General features: G+C 47.8%; 1 protein-coding gene across 2 annotated transcripts in view; it reads left to right on the forward strand.

Annotated features, from left to right (window-relative positions):
• The window catches only part of RHBDL3 (rhomboid like 3), a 51,665-nt gene that overhangs the window by 22,624 nt on the left and 8,519 nt on the right, over positions 1 to 20,522 (forward strand). For both annotated transcript variants that reach the window (XM_004385402.1, XM_004385401.2), the window contains 4 exons: positions 2,192 to 2,416; positions 6,202 to 6,350; positions 9,151 to 9,263; positions 15,515 to 15,615. In XM_004385402.1, the coding sequence (XP_004385459.1) occupies positions 2,192 to 2,416; positions 6,202 to 6,350; positions 9,151 to 9,263; positions 15,515 to 15,615 (588 nt within the window). The remainder of the gene's footprint in view (positions 1 to 2,191; positions 2,417 to 6,201; positions 6,351 to 9,150; positions 9,264 to 15,514; positions 15,616 to 20,522) is intronic.

The following is a 20,522-nucleotide window of genomic DNA, read 5'->3' on the forward strand; positions in this document are numbered from 1 at the left end:
TAGTCCCAGGAATGCTCTGATAATCCCCACACCATCTTCCATGTACTAGCTGCTCAGACAGCACTGTGGGGTCCAGGGTTGGGAGAGCTGAGTCTCTAGGACACATCTCCATAAGAAGAGTCTAGAGGGTGGCCAAGGAGGGCGGAGGAGGCAAGGGAGGCCCCCAGAGGCTGGAAGTCAGCAAGGCCGCCTCTGGCTTCTGGAAGTCAGGCTGACCGCTGGGTGAGGTAGCGAGAGCTGTACTGAGGATGTGTCAGGGCAGCCTCAGGGCCCATCTGAGGGCAGGGCCAGCCTTCAGGTGGACACTTCAGGTGCCCTGAGGGTCTAGCCAGTCCCTGGGCTCACTAGGGGTTCTGGGTCCCACAAAGGCACTCCAGAGTGGTGGCCTTCCACAGGCACAGCTTTGGGCTCTGGTTCTGGGGATCTCTCACCTGTGGTGTTGGGCACTGGCCTTCCTACTCCGGGGTCCTCTCTACCCTGGGAGCTCTGAAAGCCTCTCATTCATGCTCATCTCTCAAAAAGGAGTGGGAGTTTTGGAGGGCCCTGCTCCAGCTCCACAGCCTGGCAGCAGGAGAGGCTGCTAGGTGGGGTGGGGGTGGGAGAGAGAAAGGGGGTAGAAGCTGTCTTTGAGTGCTCACCCAGGCACTTCCCCATCTCCCCTTATTTCCTTTCTCCTCCCAAGAGGAGCGTTAACAGTTGTGATGCTATAAGGTGGCCGAAGGGTCTGGAAACATCAATAATATCATTTTATCATGTACGGTAATGTGTAATAAACCATTTATTATGTATTTGTCTGTGTTTCCAGACTTGGTGGCTACTTTGTAGAATCAGAGTCAGGTTCATATCCTGTTGAAATCTAGGCACACCTGACTCAAGGAACTGGACCCTTACCACTTGGCTATGGCTCCTGGGGCTCCAGCCTTGAGAGGGGCAGGGGATGAGCTGCTGTGGCTCAGCGTGGATGGAGAAGGAGCCCAGGCTCACTGGCTGTGGAAGGAGAGGGTGTGGGTTCCCTCCGGGGGAGCTTCCCGGCTCAGACTGGGGCAGGAATGAAGGAGATGGGGCTGAGGGCTTCCAGAGCTCCTGGCCCTTCGTGACCAGTGAAACTCAGGGTGTGTTGAGCATGGTGCTGGTTTGTGGTGTGAAGGAGGTTAGGATGCTAGAACTAGGAAGGAGGGTAGAACTAGTCTAGACCAACCCTTCCCTGCCCCTTGAGAAGATAAGGAAACTGAGGTCCAGAGAGGCTAAGTGACTTGCCCAAGGTTACCTGGCTGTATAGTGGAAGACCCAGGACTGGTGCCCAGGTCTTCTGATCCAGTGCTCTTTCATTTTCTCTTCAAACTTGCCTGTCTAACCAAGGTTTACCCTCCTTTTTCCAAGCTAGTGTGTCTGAGGATGGTCACTCCTACTTATCTTTCAGTTCTCACTCAGATACCACCTCCTCCAGGAAGCCCTCCCTGACTACCTTGGGACTGGCTTGGGCTCCCCCTGTGCTCCCACAGCAGTCATCACTCTGAACTGTGGTTGCTGGTTACTTCCCTGTCTTGAGCAATACTGTATCCCCTGCTTCTGGCAATGTACCTGACAGTAGTTGCTCAGTAAATTGTGATGGATGGTGGATGCAAAGAAGGTAAAGTGAGTAAGAATACAGACTCTGAAGCCTTTCTAGGTTTGGATTTGTTGGGTTACTAGAACTCCCTGTACCTCAGTTTCCCCATCAGGTATAATGAGGATATTCATTGCCTTACCTTATCTAACCTTATCATTGCTAGTAAAAGGACATCATGTTTGGTAAAATAGAGCATCAGTGATAATGAGGAAAATGCTCAATGAGAAGGACTGATACACTATCTCAACAATGGGCTCAAACCTACCAATGATCATGGACGTGGCTTAGGACTGGGCAACGTTTTCGTTCTGTTATACATAATGTTGCCATGAGTCAAAGCCAACTCAATGATCTATAAGAACAACAATCTAACAGGTAGACTAGTTGTATCAAATGAGCTCAAACACGTGAAGTTCTTAGAACAATCCCTGACCCATTTTTAAGAGCCCAGTAGATGTTATTTTTCATGAACTATTATAGAACTATTGACAGTTATGAAAGAAAAAGAAAGTGGGTTAGTCCTGGCCTAAGCAGTGTGAGACCCCGACTCTGACCCTGTCCCCCACCCTGTGTCCTGTACAGATGAGCAACAAACGGTCCAACAGCTTCCGCCAGGCCATCCTGCAGGGGAACCGCAGGCTCTGCAGCAAAGCACTGCTGGAGGAAAAGGGGCTGAACCTCTCTCAGCGACTGATCCGCCATGTGGCCTATGAGACCCTGCCCCGGGAGATTGACCGCAAGTGGTACTATGACAGCTACACCTGCTGTCCCCCGCCCTGGTTCATGATCACGGTCACACTGCTGGAGGCAAGGACGAGTGTGGGGAAGGGGCTGCTCAGCCTTGGGGTCGGGAGAGGATAGCTGAGATCAAGAGAAGGACAGAATTCTCCACCTAAAGGGGACGGTTGAGGATCAAATGGTGATTGTCATTACAAGCCAGGCCCCTTACAGTGAATGCAAGTATTGTGATACTGTATTATAAAGAGATATTCCTCACAATAAAAAAAAGAGATATTACCAAAGATTATTATTTCAAGCAATATTTGCTGCAGCAAAATCTCCATATAACCAAAACCAACAATCTGTTGACGTTCAGCTGGTTTTGACTCATAGTGACCCTATAGGACAGAGTAGGGTGTCCAGAGCTGTAGTCTTTTTGGAAGCAGACTGCCACATCTTTCTCCCGCTGAGCAGATGGTGGGTTCGAACCACCAACCTTCTGGTTAGCAGCTGAGCACTTAAGCACTGCACCACCAGGGCTCCTTTTCATAGAGCCACTCCCACCAAAACAGAAGCAACAAAAGCCATGTCTTAAGTTCCTTGATTTGAGGGGTTTACCTAGGCTAACTCATTAAAACCAATTAATTTTCGTTCTTCCCTGAGTAACTGTAAACAAGTCATTTGCTCCCCTGGGACTCCACTTTCCCATCTGTTAAACAGAAATAACCACACCCACCCTCCCCACCCCCACACGACTCCTCTATTTAAATTAGAGTGAGAGATGGCTACTGATGCTTTCTGAACACAAACGCATCCCACACAAAACAGTTGCTGTCGAGTCAGTTCTGACTCATGGTGACCCCATGTGTGTCATTAGAACTGTACTCCATAGGGTTTTTTATGGCTAATTTTTTGGAAGTAGATCACCAGGGCTTTCTTCTGAGGTGCCTCTGGGTGGATTTGAACCTCCAACCTTTTGGTTAGCAGCCAAGCGCATTACCCATTTGCACCATCAGGGTTGCCACAAACATCCGTGTGTGTGTGTGTGTGTGTGTGTGTGTGTGTATGTATACATGTGTATGTGTATATGTATGTATATATGTATGTATAGATATGCACATATATAAAACCCCTGGATGTCGAGTCAGTTCCAACTCATAGCAACCCTATAGGACAGAGTAGAACTGCCCCATAGGGTTTCCAAGGAGCAGCTGTGTCTTAGTCATCCAGTGCTGCTGTAACAGAAATACCACAAGTGGATGGCTTTAACAAAGAGAAATTTATTTTTTCACAGTAAAGTAGGCTTTAAGTCCAAATTCAGGGCATCAGCTCCAGGGGAAGGCTTCCTCTCTCTGTCAGCCCTCATCAGTCTTACCCTGGACTAGAAGCGTCTCTGCGCAGGGACCCCCAGGTCCAAAGGATGTGCTCTGCTCCCTGCAGTGCTTTCTTGGTGGTATGAGATCCCCAACTCTCTGCTTGCTTCTCTTTCCTTTTATCTCTTGCAAGATAAAAGGTGGCACAGGCCACATCCCAGAGAAACTCCCTTTACATTGGATCAGGGATGTGACCTTAGTAAGGATGTTACAATCCCACCCTAATCCTCTTTAACATAAAATTACAATCACAAAATGGAGGACAACCACACAATACTGGGAATCATGGCCCAGCCAAATTGATCCACACATTTTCTGGGGGACATAATTCAATCCATGACAAGCTGGTAGATTCAAACTGCCAACCTTTTGGTTAGCAGCTAAATGCCTAACCACTGCGCCACCAGGGCCCCATGCCCGTATATATGTATATGTGTATATATAAATATATTCATATATATGTATATGTGTGTATATATATATATGTGTGTATAGAGATAGATAGGAGGAGGTGTTTATGAACAGGTAAATGTGGGGTTAACATATTTGAAAAGAACATTCTCCCCTTAGGGAATCATTCATACCTATTGTTATTCTGAAAAAAATCTCTTGCTTATGTAACAGAAATCCAAAGGTACCATTTACAGAACTGGTGCCCTTCTGTGATGAGCTCTGAATTCTTTTGACTGTTCAGCCCAAGAACCTGTAGACCTCCCACCCCAGCTCTGAATGGATGCTTGACTTTCCTTTGGCGTTTTATAATCTCCACCATTTCTCTTCCAGAGCCATGGGCCTAATTACCGCCTGTGCATATGTTCTTGCAAAGTTCCTGCCTAATCAAACGGCAGGATGGTTAAGCTTCACGGCATCCTTCTTCTTTTATATCTCAGAATATCTGGTCTGCATGCCAGAGCACCTCTGTTTGTTGTTATGGCTTCCTCCAAGTACATGTTGAAGTTTAAGATTTTCTGAGATATTCTTAGGTTCGTTCTTAAGGCTCTTACAGTGTCGGTCTATTTATTAACTTCTATTTGAGGACCAATAATAACGAGATGCTTTGGAAGCTGTATTTGCTGCCAGGCCACCCACATGTTGTTTGGTGGATAGAACTCCCCAGAGAGCTCAAGGGAGTCCGGCTGCCAGGGGGCCAAAAGCATTCCCAGGTATAGCACGAGGTTTTAACACACCACTAATTATAGCTGCATTCACTGAGCTTGTGCCAGGCATGGAGCTGGCTCTTCACGCACTTCATCACTTTTAAACCTCATGATAACGCTGGAAGTACCAGTATTAGTATTCCCATTTCCAGATGAGGAAACCAAGGACCCGAAAATTCAAATAATTTGCCCACGGTCATCCTGAGGAGCCCAATTTTGTGTCCAGATCGTCCAACTGCAGAGTGCTTTCGAATTTCCAGAAACCTTAACTATGCCAACTCAAACCACTAACCTAGGAGAAACTGAGAAAAGTTCAAATAGCTGAAATAACTATCTCAAAGCCCTTGTACTAACGCCAGGGTCCCTGGGTGGCACAAATGGTTTGCACTTGACTACTAACCTAAAGGCTGGTGGGTCAAACCCACCCAGCGGCGCTGTGGAAGAAAGTCCTGCCGATCTGCTTCCGTGAGAGAAAACTCTATGGAGCAGTTCCTTTCTGCAACATTTGGGGTCACCAGGAATTGAAATCAACTCGATGGCAATAAGCTAATTTTTTTTTGTTTTTTGTACTAAAGCCCAAGGCTTTTGCTTTACATACAGTTCTAATAACCTGGTTTTCTGAGTTCATAACAAATAGAAAATGAGAAGGGACATGGTGGGAAGCTATTAGAAGGGGCCCATTACCAGCAAGCAACAAGAACTAACAGCTGACAACCTTGCAGTAGGGGGAAAGACAAAAGAACATTTAAAAGCAGACCAAAGTCTGAAAGAAACACAAAAGTTTGGGGTCATTTAGTGTAGGAATAAAAACCCCATATACCTCGACTGCTGGAGAGAACATCACTCTCATAGTCCAAATCCTGACATTCTGAAAAGGTTATACATATGCCCCTTTAAAGAATTCAGGAACATGAATGATATATTTTAGAATGATTTCTAGAAAAAAAAATAGTTAAAATAAATACACCTTTAGGGCTTGAACAGGTATGCTTCAGTCATTGGCAAAATCCACTCATGTGGACTGCCTCATCCCCCAAGTGGGTGAGTGAGTTGTTACTGAAATAAAGCTTAAAATCCTACAAACTCTTTCTGCTTAGCACCAAGAGAAGTGTGAGCAAAGAGACCAGGTGACCATTTTGTGAGTATTTGATAAACAGAAGTGGGAGGAAGAGCTGGTTGAAGGCTAGGTTGGGTGCTGGCCATGGGGGTGCCCCTCATTCTCTGGGAAGGTTAAATGATGGACAACTTCCTGTAGGGATTATGAGTCAGTCGGCGGAAAAGAGATGGTCCTGGGCAGTTTCACACCTAGTAACGGTCCTCTCCATTCTATGACTTCATCCAGGTTGCCTTTTTCCTCTACAATGGGGTGTCGCTGAATCAATTTGTGCTGCAGGTAACCCATCCGCATTACCTGAAGAACTCACTGGTTTACCACCCACAGCTCCGAGCACAGGCTTGGCGCTACCTGACGTACATCTTCATGCATGCGGGGTGAGTGCCTGTCTTCTTTCTATCAAGAGTCCGTACAGAAAAATAAGTGGTCTAGGTAGGCTGGGTTGAAATCAATTTTTTAGTTTATTTGTATCTACCTGGGCCCAGGGTTTGAGGCGGCTCCTTGAAACTCATCTAATACCAAAATATACAAATAAATTATTGAGGGTATCTTGGAGCACAGAAAATATAGAAAGGAAAATGTTAAAAGCCAGCAGTAAAATCAGCACACATGTACATAGCATGTGATTCTGTGAACTTACTAGAGATAGGTTGCAAATTCCTTCTGAGCTTCCTAGTGGCCAAAGCAAAGAGAGAAATGTGGTCAGCTGCCAGATTCATTGTCCGTAAACTGTGTAAGTGCCCCTATAGGTGAAATAAAGGACTGATTTGTTGAAATCACCTTCCTCCTAAGATTCTTCACGTATGGTGAGGGTCTTCCTGAGGAACTCTAGCAATATTCACAGTTTCTGTTTGCAAAGCCCTGTGGCCTCTTTTGGCATTGGAGTACAATCAGTTCTCCCTAGTGCCTCCTACCCCAGTTCCGTGATAAGCACCTAGTAGCTGGCCAGGAGATCACTCAGACTAAGTCCCTGGAAGAGCATCACCCTTGACTGGAGACGGTTTTTATGTAGTAGAGGCACTGACTTGGGAAAGCAGAGCCCTAGGACACCAGGCTGCTATTGTGTCTTTTACCGCCTTTCCAGAGAAGTGAAAGAGCTCACTGTTAGCCTGGAAAAGCCCTGGGGGTACCTGACCCTGGAGTTGAAAATGGGAAGGGGATCACTCCGGCCCAATGGCTCCATCATTCCCATTCCTCAGCCGAAAGACCCGCAGTGGCCAACAGGGAGCTCTACTGTAAGGCTTCTTTCCTGCTGAGCCTCTGAAGTGGGCACAGGAGCCAACACCTAACTGGCTGCCCCTGCTGGGGAGGGTGCTTTGGGATGAAGAGTCATCTGTGTGGTTGCCAATGTTTGTCTCCCACCTAGGCCAATGGGGGCAGTCATTCGGGGCCATCTGCCCTGCCTGTGTGTCCCCAGGCTTTAATCTCACGAGGCTGAGGAGCAGAGTAGAGGAGGTGTCTCACACTTTAGTCTTCCCAGTAGCCAAAGTTCTGGAGCAGCAAGACCTGGGGGCTTTCCTGCCCAGACTGCTCAAGCCTGTGGCTGTGCATGGTTTGGAACTGCCTGCCTTACATCCAGGCCTACCCTCTGACCTTCCCTGATCCCTGAGGGTGAAGAAGGAGGAGAGCCAATGCCTTCTTGCTCCATTCTTTGCCTCCTTGAGCTAAAAGCCGGGAGGCCGCAGTGAACAGGGCACAGATGCCCTCAGCTGAGGCCCATGGAGTGGCCTCAGGCCTTTCTTTGGCAATTGCTCCTGATGGGGCCGTGTCTGCTGGGGAGGGCCCTGAAAGGGGGTCTCTAGGTCTATGGAGCGTGAGGCAGGGACTCTTGACTGGTACAATGAAAACAGAAGCAACAGCAGACAGGAGATAGGGACAGCTGGCCAGCATCTAGGGAGGACCCAGCAAAGTGACACACTCAGAGACACACTCTGGGCCTGGGAATCCAGAAATCACTGTGGTAGAGGAGAAAGAGCTTAGGTGTGGGAGGCAGGGTACCTAGGTCCTCCTCACCTGGGTTCTTCTAGCCTCAGGTCTGAGGCTGAAAAACAAGGGATAGGAACAGAAAACCCCTAAGGTCCCTCTGACTATGAGTCTGATGCTGTCATTTCTCATCTGCATGGAATCCTTCAGCTAGCACAGTCAGAAGAGGGTAGAAGGTTCTAGGCCTGGTAGAAATTTGGGACAGGAAGTAGGTGTCCATGTGTCTTCCAGGTAGCACAGCAGTTGAGCCTCAGGCAGGGCCCTGCAGTCCAGGAGCAGGGCTGTGTACCAGACTAATGTCCAGGCCCCTTGTTACTTGCCCTGTTGCCCCATGACTTAAGCCATGCCAGGAAGCTGCCCAGCTGCCATAAGCTCAGTTTAAATGAGATAATGGATGTTAACCTGCTCTGTAAACTTGAAAGCACCACTTAGATTTAATAATAGCCATGCCACAATCTTTTCTGCTAATACACACACTAAGCTAGACACCCCACACATTTGGCAGCAAGATCTGGTCACAGGAGGACATTCATGGGGTAAGAAAACCTGGGGTCCCATCTCCCAACCCTGGGAGTTTGGGGCAGAGCAGAACCTTCTCACACCAGGAAGAGGAAGCCTCCTTAGCAGCTCACATCGGAGACTTTAAGAGATGATGTTGAATTATTGAGCAACAGGAGACATCTGTACTGCCTGTGCGTGTTTTAAAACCATCTCCATCTTCAAATATCAGTAGCTCTTACGAAGACAGTAGACAGGCAGAGGGACTGTGTGGGCTGGTGAAAGGAGCAGGTCAGGCAGATCAGAGACCTGGACTGTGATGATCCCCATCTGGCCACTAGCCAGCTGTATGATTTAAGCCAGTCAGTGTCCCTCTCTGAGCCTCAGCTTCTCATGTGTCTACCACTGGTGTTGCTGGGTTGACTAGGGCTGGTCCCTCACTATGATAAGTGCAGATGCTGCCAGTCACTGCCCAGGCCCTGCACATGCGTTCCTGTCCTATCTGGCAGGGAAGGTGTGGAAGGCACCCTCATCCCAAGATCTTCTGTCTGCATTGTGATTGCCTGTTTCTATGCCTCTGCCACAAGGCCGTGAGCTCCTTGAAGCAGGGACAAGTCTTGTTCACTGCTAGAACATATAATGTTTGTTGAATGGCTGAATGACTCTGAATGAATAAACGTTGTCTCTTTGTGTTAGGATAGAACACCTGGGACTCAACGTGGTGTTGCAGCTACTGGTGGGGGTGCCCCTGGAGATGGTGCACGGAGCCACCCGCATCGGGCTTGTCTATGTGGCTGGCGTCGTGGCAGGTAGGCTGGTGGCCCCATGTCCACAGGGTAAACCTCCCCAGGGCGGGCTGCGAGACCCCATGAGCTTCCAGGAAACACACAGGACCGTTATCACCAAGCTTCCTGACTACTAGTGTTGTCCGAGGCAAATCGCCCCACCTCCTGGGATGCTGGAAAGGGACTGCCACCTAGACAGGGAGGTGTGTGATGACAAAGGAGGAGAGCACAGGATTTGGACCTGGCCAGCTGACCAGGTTTCAGTCTTCGCACTGCCATGTTGTAGCTGTGTGACCTTGGGGAAATTCCTTACTCTCCCTTGGCCCCATGAAGCTTTCAGATGGCACTAATGAGATGTGCCTACAGGGCTGTTGGGAGGATGGAGTCAATCAGGTGGTACATGGGAATGACTTTGCTGCATAAGCTGTGCAAGTGGCGTCCATGTAGGGGCATCAAAGATGTGGGTGGAGCCAGGTTCCTCCTGGCCAGGGCAGCACCTGTACCCAAAGATACAGCACATATGCCTCTGCCCAGGCCCACCACTGTCCCACTGGTTGAGCCTACAGGAGAGAGTCTGGGCTAAGAGGTAGTGAGCACTCACCCCAGCTGGAGGAGTTTGGGGCCTCGGCTCTGGCAAGAGATTGTGCCGTGTCTGGCAGATGGTGACCATGGTGACCAGGGTGACTACCAGTGAGCCCCTCCCACCTATGCCTCTCCCTCTTACCTCCCCCCCACCAGTGGGAGGTGAGGGGAAGTGGAGTGAGGTGAGCTGGGAGCAGATATCTACAGGAAAAGTCAGCTCCAACTGGGCTTCTGAACGTCGGGCCCACTCTTATGATGCTTCCAGCTACATTGCTGGCTTTTTTTTTTTTTTTTTTATTACAAGGTTTGCCGCCTCAGCTCTTCAGCTTGACAGCTGTGCCCAAGGGAGCTTTGTGTGTATGTTTAAGTAAGATCTTAATCCTTTCTGAGTGGCATTAAAGTTGTCATCAGGAGAGCGGGGCAGTGCCGGCCTTATAAATAGCAGGCAGGCAGGGACTCTGGGAGTAACTGAAGTGGTTTCAGGAATCAGAGGGGAAAGTCCCACCTACACGAGGTACGTTGGCTAGTTTGTGAACCCTCACCTGTGGAGGTTCACCTAGACCATCTCCTTGACTGCTCTCTGCTGAGGCTATGACTTTGGCCTCCTGGGACAACACCCACGAGCCTCCCCCTTAAGCAAAGGTCTAATGAGCGTCTTTAAGTGCCAGGCTCACTCAGCCACCCACGCTCCCCCAGTCCTGACATCTGGGGATGTGTCGCTGCATTTTCCATACCTAGACACCCAGAGACCCAGATGTTAAATAGCGAGGAACAGGAAGACTCCCGTAACACTTGCATTAGTATTCAATTAGGTTGAAGTGCCAATAGCCCAGAAGACAGAAATAAAATGCAAAATGACTCACCCAAACTGGGTGACACTCCATGGGAAGCCAGTGTAGGTAGTGCACTTCCCAGTGATACCCGTGCAGAGTGGGCAAGGCTTGCGGGTGCTCACACAGAAGCGGGCTCATCCACTGAATGTGAGCATGTGGGGATGTCAGCGTTTGTAAGGCACATGACGTGCACTATTCTGTATGAGTCATTGATTCAGATTAGAGGGCACTCTAGTCACAACATATCATGTCATTGATCGCCAGGATTGAGCTGATCACTCTAGCTGCGCTGCCCGCCCCTTCCTCCCTCTCTGCTACAGGCACATCCCTCCTAGAGAGGTAGGGCCATTTCCAGATAGTCAGACCCCATATTTATCAAGCAGGAGCCCTGGGTGGTGCAGTGGGTTAAGCACTCAACTACTAACTGGAAGGTTGGCAGTTTGAACCCACCCAGAGGCACCATGGAAGAATGGCCTGGCATTCTGCTTCTGAAAGGTCACAACCTTGAAGACTCTATGGAGCACAGTTCTACTCTGAAACACATGGGGATGCTGTGAGTCAGAATTGACTCAATGGCAACTGGTTTGGTTTTTGGATTATCAAGTAGGAGTCCCTGGGTAGCACAGATGATTAACTGCTCATCTGTTAACCAAAAGGTTGGTTGTTGAAACCCACCCAGAGATACCTCGGAAGAAAGGCCTGGCAGTCTGCTTCCAAGAGATCACAGCTTTGAAAACCCTATGGAGTGCAGTTCTACTCTGCATGCGTGGGGTTGCCATGAGTTGGAATCGAACTCCATAGCAACTGGTTTGGTGTTTGGTTTATATATTAAGTGCCTACCATATGTAGGCCGTATTTAATCCTCACAACAACTCTCTGAGGCAGGTACTATTACTATTCACCTGTTACAAAAACCGAGGCTTAGAGAGGCCAAGTAACTTGCCCAAAAATACACAGCTCATAAAATGGTGACGCTGGATTCAAACCCAGGCTGTCTAACCCTAAAGGCTGTGCTCTTAACCACTACCAGAGTGTTAAGAGAACCTAAGGGCAGACCTTTTCCTTTGTGCAGATGCGTTATTGTCAGAAATCAAAAGCGGTCTTGGTCCTGCTCTCTAATTCCTGCCCAATGGAACTATCCTAAGTCCAAGGCCGTTGCATTTTATAACAATGATAGCCCACCTCTATTGGGCACGTATGGCACTCCAGGCATGTGATAAAGGCTTGACATATGTTATCTCTGTAGTCATCACAACAATCCTGTGAGGTGGGTCCTGTCACCTCCATTTTACAGGAGGTTCAGAGAGGTGAAACTACTCGCTCCATCTGCCCGGCTAAGAAGTGGTAGAACCGAGGGCAAACCCTTCCCATGTCTGTCCTCCAAACTCTGTGCTTTTAACCAATGCTCAAGGCCAATGTGCAACTCACTTAAGGCTGAAAAGCATATGGCTAACAATTAAGTACTTTAAAAATCAGTATATTAAATCCTTCACCAAGAACTCAGTTGATAAGCCACATGTGCATCCCCAGAGCAGCCTAGCACAGGGCTTGACACATGTTCCAAACCCAACCCATTGCCTTCAAGTTGATTCTGACTCATGTCGAACCCATGTGTTACAGAGTAGAGCTGCTCCATAGGGTTTTCTTGACTGTAATCTTTTATGGAAGCAGATCACCAGCCTTTCTTCTGCAGTGCCGCCAGGTGGGTTCAAACTGCCAACCGTTAGGTTAGCAGCCAAGTGCAAACTGCTTGCACCACCCAGGGGCCTTGGCACATGTTAGGCAATAAATAATTGTAGAATTAATTTAAAAACTACATAAATAAATTTTCATGGCTTAAGGTTAGATGTTCTTCGGATTTTTATTTGGATTTTTTTTAAATGGCCCAGGGACATGTTAGTGAACACCTGCTTTACAGTTTTCCAGGCTAAAATTATCGCAGCGTGCATTATGGCAAAGTCACCAACTTATCTGTGTGCTGGCATGGGCCCAGATTTTTTTTTGGAAAATTTATAGCCCTGAGTAGAAGTAGCTTGACATTTTCTCCCCATCCTCTGCCCACCACGACCTCCATGGAATTCACACTAGCTGTGTGGATCAGTCATCCGTTAAGTGGATAATAGCTTGTAAAGATGTCCTGCCTGGCCTATGCTTCCTGCCCTGGAACATCCTCCACTGGATCTTTTTATTAATTTTTTTCTTTTTTTTTTTTTTTACATACATTCCCATGTTCATATCTGATCTCTCCCACTCACTCTAGTCTGGGACTAATCTGTGGTAATTGAGGAAAGTCATTATGCCACAAATGTCTAGGTTGTCACCCTCAAGATTCTAGAACCAGGTTCAGAGCCTTGGACCCTGGGTTTTAGGCCAAGACTGGATCACTGAATTTCAGGTCTGGAAGGTATCCTTGGGATTCCCTCCAGTGGGTGGCAACCTTTGCTGCTCAGGCCCAGCCCCTGCCCCCATTCAGCCAGAATGGCTCACTGTGCTCATCACCCTGGGTTAGGGTTCTGGGTCATTTTTCCTTTGAAAAGAGGGTCTCACTGCTCAAATGTTGGAAGGCTTCAGACCTTCTCGTTTCACAGAGGTGGAAACTGAATCCCAAAGAATTCGGGCCGTGCCCAAGGTCACACAACTAGCCAGACACGCCCCCATTCAGTACTCCAGCCACAATTGCAAGCTGTCCCCTGGCCCTGGGGTCAGGACTTGGAACCATGGGTAGGGTGAGGAAAAGATCAGTGTGTGGAGGCTTGACCCCTGGCAGGGCGCCCCCTGCCCTGCGGCTGCCCTGACGCCTCTTTGCAGACCGCGCTGGGGAAGGATAGAGCGCAGAGGCTGGCCGGTTGTGGGTACTTGCGCCAAGGAAAGGGGCCAGCCCAGGGAGCTGGGGCTTCGTCTGTCCCAGCGGTAATTAATGAGCAGCGGCTTGGGCAGCCAGCCCTGCACAGCCCTGCAGTACAGCGCTCCCAGACAGCCCGCCTGCCTGGAGAGCGTGGGAATCCTTTGTCATGCAGATCCCGGTGCGTGTTTGTTTGCCACCCTGGGATTTTTTCTTCCCCCCTGTTATATATGACTGACCCCATGGCTAGGCAGTAAAAAAAGAGTGTTATCTGACAATAGATCAATACCTAATTAAAGCCAGAGGGAAGGCATGAAAGGGGAGAGGAAAGATTTATAGCTGCCCTGGCAGGGGAGAAGGACTTGGGAGTTCTCTGTTCAGGACAGTTTGTTTTTTCTTCTAAGAGATTACATTCCCCCGTGAGATGAAAAGGTGTTGTGAGGATCTCTTCTTTGAAGGATCTTAGTGAGCGGAGGGGGCTTGGGAGAAGGTGGAGAATGTTCCAGAACAGGGGCTCTCCATGCCCAGGGTTGCTCTCATTCCTGGGATGGGCCCAGCCTCCTCCTAGGTGGTGGATCCTCCACTCCTATGGAACCTGCAGAATATGGCCTTCTGCCCGTTTCTCCTCTCTCCACCCAGGCAGGGGCTAATTGGCTCATGAGCCTGCGGGCATTTTCCAGCGGTGATTTCTGCACACTCACCCCGGCCAGCCCCCTCTCATCCACCCAGCCCTGGGCTCTACCTCCCAGTTATTTTTAGTCTCCATGTCCTTCCCTGGAAGCCAAACCATTGATCACACTTAAATGAGACCAGAACAATAAATTTCCCATCTCCTCTCTGCCCAGCTCTCCCTCCCAGGACAAGAGCTTGTCATCCCAGACCCAGAGTCATACACCCTTCCTTTCCCCCAGAGGGTGTGACGTCATCTCTCTCTCTTTCTGGTGACTTTTCAAGGGCAATTTTCCTCCAAAGGAGCCCCACTTGGGAGATCCTGTTGGCCGTTTGTGATTTAGCTTGGCTGGATTTCTAGATGCTGTTGATGAGAGAGACAGTAGAAGGTGGAGGTTAACCTCTCTACCCGTTTGGGGAGCCGTTACTATAGAGGCCAAGAGCATGGGCATCATGTCAGGCAGACCTGGACTCAAATCGTAGTTCCAGTACTTGTGACCAGGTGACTCTGGGCTCAGTTTCCTCATCTGTGCAATGAGATGACTAGCACCTGCTTCAAAGGGTTGTCTTGAGGACTAAAGGTGAAAATGTATGTAAAATGCTTGGCCTTGTGTCTGACACACAGTACCTCATAAATGGTAGCTGTTTCTGCAATAACTTAACCAGTTGCTGTCCTGTCAGTTCCGACTCATGGCAACCCCATGTGTGTCACAGTGTAACTGTGCTCCATAGGGTTTCAATGGCTGATTTTTTTTTTTCAGAAGTAGATTGCCAGGCCTTTCTTCTGAGGTACCTCTGGGCAGACTTGAACTTCCAACCTTTTGGGTAGCAGCCGAGTGCATTAACCATTGCACCACCCAGGGACTCCTCTGCAATAACTACTATCACTATTTTTGTTATTGCTTCAGAGCCTTGAGATCGCACAGTGTCAGGCAGAGATTGGATTGAGAGGCAGAAGATGTGGGTCATAGTCTGAGTTCTACTTTGGGCAAGTCACTTCCCTTCTTCCAGTCTTTGTTTCCTATCTGTAAAATGAGAAAGTTGAATCAAATGGTTCTTTTAGCCATAAATTAATCCTCCATGTGATCCACAATTGAGTTCCAAGGTGACATGGAATCACAGGAGGAAGAGCCTTAGAGTCTTACCCCCGAGGCTGCTTGGCCCTGTGTCTGACCTTGGGGCTGACCACCCCAAGGACCATGGGGTGGGGAGCGGGGGTCAAGGAGGCAGGTGTGGAAGCAATTTTGTGTGTACTCTGACACACCTGGGATTGCCGTGAGGGCCTAAGGCTGGGGTAGGGGAGGCTGATTCCAGCATTCTTGGGAATTCTCTATTTCTTTCTGTACCAGGGTCCTTGGCGGTGTCAGTGGCTGACATGACCGCGCCAGTCGTGGGCTCCTCTGGAGGAGTGTACGCGCTTGTCTCTGCCCATCTGGCCAACATCGTGATGGTGAGCCTCTCCTGATCCCAGCATGTCTGTCTTGCCCTCTCCTCTGTGGTCCCTGGGTTTGGGCATTAATCCTTCAGAGCTGGGCTTTGGATCCTTATCCTCGTATTCTCCAGCCCAGACCTGTCAGGCACCAGGCAGATCTGGCTGGTAGCAGAGTTCAAACTCTCCTCACTCTCTGCAAGCCCATTTCAAATGGGTCCCTTCCATACACAATTCATATTTTCTCCTGTCATAGCTTTTCCTGTGAATCTGCTCATCTCCCTATTCTACCTCATTTCCCTTCAGTGACTTAAAAATGTTTAAATTCTCATTTACTAGGGCCCATGATAATTATAATTCATGGTTTTCTATAGATTGTTAAAAGTAAAGGGACCTTAGAGATTATCTCATCAAAATCCTCAAGTAGGAAAGGAGGCTCTGAGAGGTTAAGTGATTTGCCCAAAGTCATAATCAAGTCTGTGGCAAAACTGGGACTTGAACTCTCATTTTCTGACAACCATTCAAGTGTTGCTCCTCTGCACCAGCTTCTCACAGTGGCAGGACACCACCTTTCCGTTTCTCGTGCTTTTCTTTGCCTTTTCCTTTAAGAGTATGGGCTGTGGAGTAGTTCAGCCTGGATCTGAATCCCATTTCTTAAAGAGTGACCTTGGGCAAATTACTTCTTTGTGCCTTAGTTTCTACATCTGTGAAATGGGATGACATGTGATCAATTAAATGAAGCGAAAAGTAATCGCTCCATATAAATGTTAACTTAATGAATTACCTGCTCCTCAGAGAAGAGGCCATGGTGGGCTCAGAATAGAGACAGAGTGGTCAAGGCAAGAAATTCTGAATCAGTCTGATGGTCTTAGAGGAGACCAAAGTCCTTGTCTTGAAGGAAAGCTGAAGTTTGGAGGCTGGAGGAGGAGTCGCTGGAGGTACTTGGCTAACCCAATCTAATGTTCCTGCTGGCCTGGAAGCCTCCATGTAGAACCCAGGGCTTATTCATCTGTTTCCCCAGGCACAGGGCTAGGCACATGGTAGGCAGTGCCCACTTAGTTTTGGTGAAGGAAGGAAGGAAGGGAGGGAGGAAGTCCAGAAAAGGCATAGCCTTCTTGGGGTCCTCATTACCCCACCTCCTTCCTCCATACCTGTTGTCACCCACCTGGCAAATGTGTGCATGCTCAGTTACAGCAGTTCTTGGAGTTTCTGAATTTTCCCACGTTTTTCTTCTTTATTATTCCCACTCTCACCTGCCCTACTCCTTAATGCCATTCTTTTTCTTTTCACCTAAGTCCTCTTTGTACATTGAGAGAGAAACAGAGAAGATAGCACAAGAGGGGAAGAGGGAGAGAGACACACACACAGACAGACAGTGGCTGCTGACTGCACTTGCTACTTGCCTGAATTTCATTAACTTCAAGCACGTGCTTGGAGAGCTACTGTGAGTGTCAGAGCATGTGTGAATGTGGAGGTCTGAGCGTGTGCTGGGGCATGTTTGCCCACACAGCTCAGTCTGCTGAAAACCTGGAGCACAGGGCTGCCTCACATGGGCCGCTTTTAAATGGGTCATTCTGTATCAGTGCCACATCTTTCCCCAGACACAGATTTTCCTCTGGATTCTGCCTCTTCCACTCTCCCCTCCCCCTGCCCCAATTCCTTTCCGTAGGGGAAGGAGATGCTAACCTCCCTTCTCTTGTCCCCCCCGTCCAAAACGTGTTGGGGGGGATAAGCAAGCACAACTAAAAGAGAACATGGGAAAGAAGAAACAAACAGGAGTTCATAAAGATCCCCTGTTCCCACCCCCTTGCCCACCCTCATGGGAAACAGCCCTGATGCCCCAGAAGTTTCCATGGTGAAGGGCCGGCCACCCCAAGGACTGTGGGGTGGGGAGCGGGGGTCAAGGAGGGAGGTGTGAAAGCAGTTTTGTTCCAGTTTACGCTTCTTTCTGGCAAGTAGCCCATGGCCCATGGCTGTGGAGATGAGCAGCCCCATCTAAGAACCCATTGCCCCTCCAGAAGGAAAGGGCTTTTCCTGGCCAACCAGAACCTTTGCCATCCCCAGAGCATCAGATATGATAGCCCTTCTCTAGAAAGTTGTCTGGTACTTATTTGATGAGGAAAAGAAAACTCATTTTCTCACTAGAAAGATTTCCTTCTGTCAAGAGGCCTCCTTTACCCAAATTAGCTTATTGCTGAGCAGTTCAGGGAGGCATTGCATCAAACCATATGGAATTGCCATTTCTGCAGGTGAGAATCAATTAAACATTGGCAATTTCATATGGTTCAGCCTAATAGATATAATACTATTTTTAATTCCAAAGTGAAGATTTGGTCTGTGTGTGTACACAATAAAGCACCTCATCAGACCAGAAAGCAGAAAAATCATGGACTTGACCATCAGAAAATTGGAATTTAGTACCAATATTATCACTTGTCAGCCATGTTACCTTGAGTGAATTCCTTTACTTCTCGAGGTCTCAGTTCTCTCATCTGTAATCCCTTCTTCACAAAGTAGTTGTGAGGAGGATGTGAAAAAAATGGATGTGAAAATGCTTTCCATATAGCAAATAACCCTACAGCTGTGAGATCCTGTGCGTGTTTATATGTGTCTGTATGGATATCGGGCAGCAATTATAAAGATAAAAAATCACGTATATACATATACACGCATACATACATGATTTTTTATCTTCATAATTGCTGCCCGATATCCGTACAGAGAACAATCAGAAAATATATTCTTTTTGCTTCAGGTACATAATAGAAAATTGTTCAACACTTCTATTCTCAGGACTAATTAGATAAGATAGTCCACCTTAAATGAAAGTATATCTTATTTTTCATAAAAACATTGAGTTTCAAAAAGCTTGCAGTTCACATCCAAGAATTATAGTTAGAAAATATTTCAACAAAAGATCTGGATTGCATAAAAGACCTACAACCAATATTTCTTATTTTAAACAACTAGAAATATAAATGTACACAGAATTGAATAATTTATTAATTACCTTTTCCTTCTGCCCATAGGCTGGAGTTCCATTTTTAAACATACAAGATATATACTTACATATCTATAGAGACACAGTTATCCTCTGCTCTATATGATAACTATTTTCCTAAAATTTTTGAGATCTGAATTTTTGCAAATTGAACCATATTGTCAAAGCCCTAGAAAGATTATTGTCTAAAAGATGCAAAAGGTTTCTATATTAAAAGGTTCACTTTGTTAAGTGAAGAATCCTTTGTAGGACAAATAATCACTCCCTAACTTATCTGTGTCATGATTTCACATTTCCTGTACTGGTTTTTTTTTTTTGAAGTTGTTTAACAAGTAAGTGTTTCTAACCGGGAAATGAAGCTGTGTTGAAACGGAAGCTCCCTGCCTGGGTTTCAGCCTCGAAGCTCTTTGCTGGTTGGGCGAGCAGGATGCTGAGGGGACTGGTTACCAACTTGTTTGCTGTGGATGAGTTACTGTCTCACCCTGCAAGGCTCTGGCAGAGAATGAAATTAAAGGGCCTACAAAAGGTTTGTCTTCCCCAGAGGCCAGCAGGCTTTTGAACATTTATAGCAACAGCAGCAGCGCGCTGGTTGCGTGTGAGATTTCTTCTCTCCTGTTGTTTCACTGCAGTTGTTTTATTGGAGGGAATAATGGGTCGGAATGTGAGGCAGTTGGTGGGAAGGGGTGACTTTCCAGGTTAACCCCTCAGCTTCTGTGAGACTGTCCATTTTCTGACATTCGTTCAGCTTTAGGGGCAAGTGGGTCAGACAGCAGAGCTGTCACGGAACGGAATGTGCGCCTGTCTTGGAAGTGTGGGTGCTTTGGTGAACAGAGCCCTGGACTGGGAGCCCTGTTTCAGCTTAGCCATTACTGGCTGTGACCTTGGACTTGCCCTCCTGGAGCCTCAGCTGCTTCTTCACTGAAGTACGGGGCAAGGTAGGACTGGATGGGAGGCAGAAAACTCCCAAGGCTTTAGGGGCGAAGCAGGTATTGTAAATGAAGGAAGCTGGCTTAGGGCAAAACCGGAGCTCTTCTGCTCTGCCCAGGATCATTCAGATTCACATTTTTTTTTTTTTTAAAGCCACTCTGCGGGGCAAACTAGTGGTCTTTGGTCTCTGGCCTGCCCATGTGCAGACTCAGGTGTAGATACTAACATCAAACAGTTATATGGCACTAATCAGGTGCCAGAGGCCCAGTGGCGCATTGGTTAAGAGCTAGGCTGCTAACCAAAAGGTCAGCAGTTCAAATCCGAACCCACCAGCTGCTCCTTGGAAACCCTATGGGGTAGTTCTCCTCTGTCCTATAAGGTCGCTATGAGTTGGAATGGCAATGGGTTTCATTTGGTTAACCACGTGCTGTACGCGTACTAACTCATCTAACCCTCACCACAACCTGATGCATCTGCAGCAGTATATCAACAGGGAACTGCCAGAAATTCAAGTCAGATTCAGAAGAGGACCTGGAACCAGGGCTATCATTGCTGATGTCAGATGGATCCTGGCTGAAAGCAGAGAATACCAGAAAGATGTTTACCTGTGTTTTATTGACTAGGCAAAGGCATTCAACTGTGTGGATCATAACAAATCATGGGTAACATTGTGAAGAATGGGAATTCGAGAACACTTAATTGTGCTCATGAGGAACCTGTACATAGATCAAGAGGCAGTCGTTTGAACAGAACAAGGGGATACTTCATGGTTTAAAGTCAGGAAGGGTGTGCATCAGGGTTATTTCCTTTCACCATACTTGTTCAATTCAATCTGTATGCTGAGCAAATAATCTGAGAAGCTGGACTATATGAAGAAGAACGGGGCATCAGAATTGGAGGAAGAGTCATTAACAACTTGCGATATGCAGGTGACACAGCCTTGCTTGCTGAAAGTGAAGAGGACTTGAAGCACTTACTGAAGATCAAAGACCACAGCCTT

This window comes from Trichechus manatus, unplaced genomic scaffold, assembly GCF_000243295.1.
Source record: "Trichechus manatus latirostris isolate Lorelei unplaced genomic scaffold, TriManLat1.0 scaffold00138, whole genome shotgun sequence".
NCBI classification, from domain to species: Eukaryota; Metazoa; Chordata; class Mammalia; order Sirenia; family Trichechidae; genus Trichechus; species Trichechus manatus.